Source organism: Coffea arabica, chromosome 4c, assembly GCF_036785885.1.
Source record: "Coffea arabica cultivar ET-39 chromosome 4c, Coffea Arabica ET-39 HiFi, whole genome shotgun sequence".
Lineage (NCBI taxonomy): Eukaryota > Viridiplantae > Streptophyta > Magnoliopsida > Gentianales > Rubiaceae > Coffea > Coffea arabica.
In genome coordinates, this window is record NC_092316.1 from 21,568,561 (window position 1) to 21,576,239 (window position 7,679).

A 7,679-nucleotide genomic window follows, 5' to 3' on the forward strand; every position below is an offset into this window, starting at 1 on the left:
AAGTAAACATGCGATTAACAAAAGTACATGCATCTCCAAGGTACAAACTCCTAAATTCTACTCCCATCGTCCCATTACGATAGATCAAAAGTAGTGCTTCACTAAATTAATTGGAACTAGGTGATTCTCATTCTCTAACAAAGTCAACTTCATTCTCACACTAGGATCTTCTGGGCCACGATCTTCTCCACCTCTCAATCAAGCTCAACTACATTTCACTTCTCTCTGGCCGATATTGTCCCACACTTGGCTAAGATATTCTCCGTCCAATCTCTCACTTCTCTTACTACCCGAACCAGACGTCTGTTGATCTCTTGCGTTTGCTCTCGCAAAACATTAGCCCGTTCTTATTCCCCGCAATTAGAGATCCAAGTCCTTAGTATTGCCTTTAACTCTTAAGTACTCGGGTACAAGAATCCAAAATAAGGTAATTCACAACTCAAGCCGGCCAGTCCCAAGAGTAAATCGACATATTTGAGATTTCTACCCAACATACATATCTAATTTTCCCCAAGTATCATGATAAAGGGTTTATACCTATCGCATTCATAATTCACAGTTTACGCTCTAGAAGAGTACGTAATTCTTTACTCATTCACGTAATAGGAACCATAACACCCCTTGGCCCAAACTCACCCCGCGCAGAGACCATGCGAAGTGGGTCTTATACCACCTGTGACGCCTCCACTTCTCCCTAGGGCGAACCATAGGGTATCCGCAGAACTCTTGCCCAACTCTCGCTAGGGCTCACTACAATCCATAATTAAAAAACTAGAAATACTTCAAATATTTTCAATATACATTTAAAGTACTCCAAAACATTTCATACTTACCATTAGTTAACTTCAAGTTTAAATATAATCTAAAAGAATATGTACTACAACCATCTGCTATAATACAACTTAAAGTCTCCAAAGAAAATAATTTAGTACTATTCGCGAGCACTCTCAGTCTTGAACCCTGTTAAGGAAAACAAAAGCATGGAATGAGCTAAACAGCCCAGTGAGGTTTCAAAACACATAAGCAGTTCTAATAAATCAAGTAAATTGAGCAGAACATATATATGGTTCAAGATTTCACATTGACACATTAAAATGAGACATTTATCATTTTACAGAAATAAACACACATTAAAAGGATATGGTGTTCACATGAAACTGTTTCGGTTAGTTTCACCTTATTACTCCAATAATTCCCTCGGTTTGTCTGGCCATCGCCTAATCCCTCCAGTGGTAATATTCGAGTATACTGAAACAGTGGTCCACGGTTTCAACCTACCCGACCAAACCCAGTCCTAGCTCGAGCAGGTTAGCAACCAAGGGCAGGGCCCAGTTCAACTAAAAACTTACAACATATGCAAGTAATCAAATAAACTGGTAAACGGTAGAAATTCACTGTTAAACGGCTGAAATTTGTTATTTTAGTAGGTCAAGTAAGATAAAATACACACTCACCTTAAAACAGTGGAAACTTATATAGAAACGATTATAGGGAACACTTAACACATAAACACCCAAGAAATATGCGGTAAACATGTAGCAAAACTATTCAAGTCATAAACACATACAAGGAACACTCACGAAATCAAAAGTAAGTAAGTAAATAAGTCCTTTAGTGTTCCGCACCGAGGTTTCCGTCAATATCCTCTTGAGCACCTGAAGAAATAGTGATCGATTATCACTCACATAAACTCACAATCACTTAACATATAAGGAAGGAAATGTATTTGCTTAAATTTAGAACAATGCCTCAAAAGAGTTTCACTCTATTGAAATTCAAGATTTAAAAGTAAGGATTTAAATTTACAAGAAAAAACTCGTATTCTCCATGAAATCGTGTTTAAAACGAACTATGAATATCAAAAGAAAATGGAAAGTTCTTAAAAACTCATTTCCTAAGAAATTAAGAATTTTTAGGTTTGCGCGATAAATTTAGTAAAATCAGATCTTGAGTTTCGTATGTCCAAAAATGGAAAAATTTATACCGTTGGAAACTAGATCCAAAGTACTAAAAGTTTATCAAAGACACTTTTCCAAGATTCTAAACAGAAAGCATTCATTTTTCAGCTCAAAGTTACTAATTTAAACAAGCAAGACAGAACCAGTCAGCTGAAAAAAAGTTCCAAATAAGGTTTCAAACACAAGAAACGGAACTAAATTCGGAGTTTTGAGCATTAAGATATAACAGTTTAAAGTCAGCTGAATCTTGCAAACTAATCAGTATATTTCTAGATTTGAAGAGCAATCTTTAGGGCATTATTTGAGTATCGAAATGGCATTGGAATCACACCAAATCTGGTACACTTAAAATTCCATATATGAACTACATTTCTACCAAAATTCAGGTAAAAAATCATACGAGAAAATAGTTAACGAAACAACCAAAGTTCATAAAATGTTTCAAAGCTAATCTGCCCTCTTGCTTTTCTTTCTTTTCAAACGTTTTGTCCAACACAATCAGCCCCAATTCGCTCCAATTTTGAAGCCAAAGTTCCAGAAACATTTAATAAACAATTGAATTCTTTCAATTTTCAGCTTTATCGCATTTTCGAAACCAAACCATATCTAGCTCTGTACAACTCCAAATTGAGATTGGTTTATGATGTTGGAAACTAGGTTCCAAATACTATAATTCATCAGAAGACATCATCTTGAAAATCATTTCATAAGTGGGACAAAATTGAGCCACAAGATGTAGCTTCTAGTTTCGTTCGCATACACAGTCAAAACAGAACGGCCAAATTTGCCGACTCACTGCGGTTCACTCAAAATGAACCAGCAAGAGATTTTTATACCGTTGGAAACCTATAAATGTCTAGTTTTCAATGCCACTAATAGCACTCAATTTCTATTTTTGTACATAGAGTTACACTCGGACAAAGAAGCACTGTCCGAGTGCACTGTTATCAATTTCCAGATTTGAAACTCTTCCCAAAACTCAAGTTTTGCACAACCAAATGATACAATTTTTAAAAGACGCTTTGTACACATAATATACAACATATATCCATCAATTTCATAGTCCACCAAGCATAAAAAATTTGAAATGAAAACAGAACAATAAGACCAGAAATTTTGGCTAGCTCTCTTCCTCTCACGGGTTCTCTCTTTCTTTCTCCTCTTCTAGTTTCTTCCATTAAAACTCATCACAAACACACTAACACACACATAAACATCATGGCAGCCCTCATTTAACCAAGGTGGGAGTTCATAGAGCCCACTTCAACGAACCAAATCCAAGCAACAACAACAATAAGGAAGCTACAAGCTTCAAAACTAAGAAATGAAACAAGAAAGCAAGAGTTTTGGTGGAAGATGTTTATACCTTCAAAACCCTAGATGAAGACCAGATTTTTCACTAAAAACTCTCCGAGAAACTCCACAATATGTTGTCTTTCTTCAAGTTAGAGGTGATTTCCAAAAGGTATGGAAGTTGAGTGAAGAATTGGAGCAAGAGTGGAGCAAGAAAAGTGAAGATTTCTTCCTATTTGTCTTCCTTGGAGCTATGGCCAAAAATGGAGAGGTAAGAGAGAGAGTGTGTGATGGTTTTGGCTTGTCTTGGAAGCTTGGAGAGAAAAGTAAGGGTTAAACAATTCAAAGGTCAATTAGGAATAGTTGTCACGCGAGGGTTTCGTACCACCGTTTTCTCTCGGGTGTAATACACTCGTGCACTAATCCTCTAAGGTACTTCCTTTAACTCTGTAATTACTCACTTTTACTAGTCTAATATTAATTCCTCAAATCTCAAATTAGTCGTACCAACGCGACTTCAGGAAACTATTGACGCGCGCGCGGTAAAATCTTAATTTTTAAGTCAGTCATATGTAATCCCTCAATTAACTTTTCTTAGCCTACTATTAATCATCCTTAGTTCTCCAAGACTAATGTACTCTCGGATCGAATTTACCTTGAAAAACGTGTATTCGCTATTTCTCGCTAAATGAGCCGTAGAAAAATTAAATTTGCTAACGAAACATTTTAAAATTATAAAAGGGACATTTTTGCATACAAATGGGCTTGAAACGGATGAAATAAATTATTTGGAGTAAACGGGTCAATAAATAATTAAATAAATCGATAAAATAAAATAAAAAATAAGAAAAAATTCGGGTCCTCACAGGAATTTGTTGGAAAAGGTGAGTGAATGGAACCCACGATTGGACCAACAGAGAGTGATTTTGGGTAATATCATGGTGAGATTTGATTTGTTGGATCGAATTAAAGAAACTCAGAAGAATGACCAGATGGTGCAAAAATGGGTAGAAAAAGTGCAAAAAGAGGAAATTTCAGACTTTAATGTGAGTTCCGAGGGTATCTTAAAATTTCGTGATCAAATAGTAGTATCGCAAGATGAAGTGATAAAAAGGGACATTTTGGAAGAGACTCATCGATCCAAGTATACAGTATATCCTGAAAGCAGTAAAATGTACCAAGATTTGAGAAGACTGTATTAGTAGGATAAAATGAAAAAGGAAATTATTCAATTTGTCTAAAAGTGTTTAGTATGTCAACAGGTGAAAGCTGAACATCAGAAACCCTCAGGTCTTCTACAACCTCTTGAAATACCTGAGTGGAAATGGGAACATATTACCATGGATTTCGTATTAGGGTTACCCCATACCCAGAAAGGTTACGACGCCGTTTGGGTAATAGCAGACAGGTTAACCAAGTCTGCTCATTTTTTGCCTATAAATATGCGATACTCCTTGGAGAAATTGGCCCAATTGTACGTGGACGAGATAGTGAGATTACATGGGATCCCAATAAGCATTGTTTCTAACAAAGATCCGCAGTTTGTGTCTCGTTTTCGGCAACAATTACAAGGAGTCTTGGGGACCAAGTTGAACTTTATTACTACTTACCATCCCCAAACTGATGGGCAGTCAGAAAGAACCATTCAAACACTTCAGGACATGTATTTTGGATTTTGGTGGAAGTTGAGGACAGTATATGGCGTTAGTCGAATTTGCGTGCAATAATAGTTATCACTCCTCCATACAAATGGCACCGTATGAAGCTCTCTATGGAAGAAAGTGCCAATCACCAATATACTGGGATGAAGTAGGGGAAAAAAGGGTTTTAGATCCAACCGCAGTACCCTGGATCGAGGATGCGTATGAGAAGGTGAAAGTGATATGTCAGAGACTTCAGACAGCGCAAAGTCGACAGAAAAGCTACGCCAATAATCGGCGAAAAAATTTGGAGTTTGAAGTTGGAGACAAGATATTCCTAAAGGTCACACCACTTCGAAGTCTCATGGCTGGAAAAGGAAAGAAGCTTCAACCAAGATATGCAGAAACTTTCGAAATTCTTCAACGAGTAGGGAATGTGGCATACCGATTGGAGTTACCAGCAAGTCTATCCAGGATCCATGACGTGTTTCACGTTTCTATGTTGAAAAAGTATCATCCAGACCCCAACCATGTACTGAACCCAGAGGAAATTAACATTGACGAATCTCTGACTTATGAAGATAGGCCAGTACGGATCTTAGATAGAAAAGTAAAGAAATTAAGGACTAAACAAATACCCTTGGTAAATGTTTTGTGGAGAAATTATGAAGTAGAAGAAGCTGCTTGGGAAGTGGAAGAGGACATCCGTTCAATTATCTTGAGCTATTTATTGATCAAGGTGAGAATTTCGAGAACGAAATTCGTTAAGGGGAAGAGAGTGTGAGAACCCTCACTTAGGAATAAAATTCTACCACAAATTACTTGCATTATCCTAGAACTAGATCACTCATACCACTTCCCTTACATTGCATTTTATTGTTCTTACTTGAATGGTAACATTTCCTAGACTTGGCAATTTTTATTTATTTAGTTCATTAGATATATTTGGCCAAGTATTCATTTATTTGTGGTAGAGACCTTATATGATGGTTTAGAAGTGTTAAATAGGTATTGGTACATTTGGAGGGTAGAAACATCATTAGTCAAAGATTAAGGGAAGAAAGGGCCAAGATTGGGACAAGTGGTAAAACTCTAACCACACATCATGTTTGACCAAAGGATTAGAGAAAATTTAAACGAAACTTGGCTCCATTTTTGTTCATGTTGGCCGGCCATCTTGAAGCTTCTCAAGGAAGGAAGAAAACTCCATCTTCTTGCTATTACAACCTTAGTTTGATATTGAAAAAAAAAATCATAAGAGAAAGAGTTTGAGTTGGTGAGTGATTTACCTTCAACCCTAGAGTGTGTTTCAAGCCTAGAACTTAGCTGTTGGTGGTTTGTTTTGGAGCTTCAAGCTTCATATAAGAGAGGTACATGAACCTTAAATCTTAGTTTTCTTGTGTTATATGTGTTTATCTCAATCCGCAACTTCTGATCATTACAAAATAAATGGATGATACTAATGTTCTCTAAATAGACATTTCAGAAATGAAGCAAAACAGGGTCAAAGATTAAGCACAAAAAAAGTTGAAGCTACTGTCGGACGCACAAGAAGACTGGATCGGACGTCCGACAACCTTTGCGCAACTTCGGACGCATGAAGAATTTCACCCTCGGACATCCGAAGATATTGAGTCATTCTTTCTAAGTTCACTGACCTTGATCGGATGCACATAATCAGAGCACCGGACGTCTGACAAACATTGCGACACTTCAGACGCAAAACTTTGGAAGCATCGGACGCTCGAAAAGAATTGAAGAAGAATTCTCAATTTCACCCCTACCCTCAGATGCATACATTGAATGTACCGAACGTTCGAAATAATTTAAGAAAAATTCTTGAGTTCACTGCCTACGATCGGACACAAGAAAGTGGTTTACCGAACGTCTGACACTACCAACTGCTAGTTGACTCTTCAGCTGCCTTCTGTCCGTTGGAAGCATTAATTGAGGAACTTTTTGGTTCCATATAAATATGACAAAGTCAACCACTTCCAGGCAATTTTGCACATTGAGACTACATCAGATTAAGAGTGATTTTAGTGGTAAAATACTCTTCAAAGAGGATTTGTACTCTTAATTGTGTAATTTTTGATAAGCTTTTCTAGTGTGATTCAATTACTTCAATAGTGTAGTTTTGTGAAGGTTATCCGACTGATAGTAAAACTTCCCTACTTGACCAAGTGCGGCTTGTGGCAAGGAGGAAGTGAGCCTTCCATCGTACACAAGAGATTGGTTGTAAGTTGATCAACTTGAAGAATCTTGCTCTATAAAGTGATATTCAAACTCTAGAGGAGTTGGATATTTGGTTTGATACTCAATCTCTTTTACTTACTGTCTTGATTTATTAATTTCTCATCTCTTCTACTCACAAGCACTTGTGCTTTCTCATCAATTGCTCTATTGTGTGGTCTTTTAGAAAAAGATGGCAAGTACTCAAAAAGGGTGACTCATAGCTTGGCCAGTTTTTGAAACTACCTAATTCACCCCCCTCTTAGGTTGTTTTCGATCCTTACAATTGGTATCAAAACTTGGTCTCCTAGAGATTAAGTTCAATTAGCTTTGGAGTAAAAATGACAACCAATAATGCCATGTTCTTTGAAGGGCAATCTGTCACTAGACCCCCAATGTTCAATGGATCAAATTATGTGAGTTGGAAGGAAAAGATGATTATCTTCTTACAATCTATTGATATCGAGTTGTGGTTTATAGTAAATGAAGGTCCATATGATGCCTCAATAGTTGATGAAGTCACTCATAGACCAAGACCAAAAACTAGAAATGAATT

At 36.9% G+C, this 7,679-nt stretch overlaps 1 protein-coding gene across 1 annotated transcript; it reads left to right on the forward strand.

Moving 5' to 3' along the window:
• Window positions 1–5,000: 5,000 nt before the first annotated feature.
• Window positions 5,001–7,340, forward strand: LOC140004728 (uncharacterized). Its single transcript, XM_072044870.1, has 2 exons — window positions 5,001–5,630; window positions 7,311–7,340. Exons 1-2 carry the CDS (start codon window positions 5,001–5,003, stop codon window positions 7,338–7,340), a joined length of 660 nt encoding a protein of 219 aa, XP_071900971.1.
• Window positions 7,341–7,679: the final 339 nt, after the last annotated feature.

Excerpts from the sequence above, each read along its gene's own strand:
- LOC140004728 (XM_072044870.1), top strand. The coding sequence starts at position 5,001 with ATGGCACCGTATGAAGCTCTCTATGGAAGAAAGTGCCAATCACCAATA. Across the intron at positions 5,631-7,310 it reads TGAGCTATTTATTGATCAAG|AAAAAGATGGCAAGTACTCA; the intron begins GTGAGAATTTCG and ends GTGGTCTTTTAG.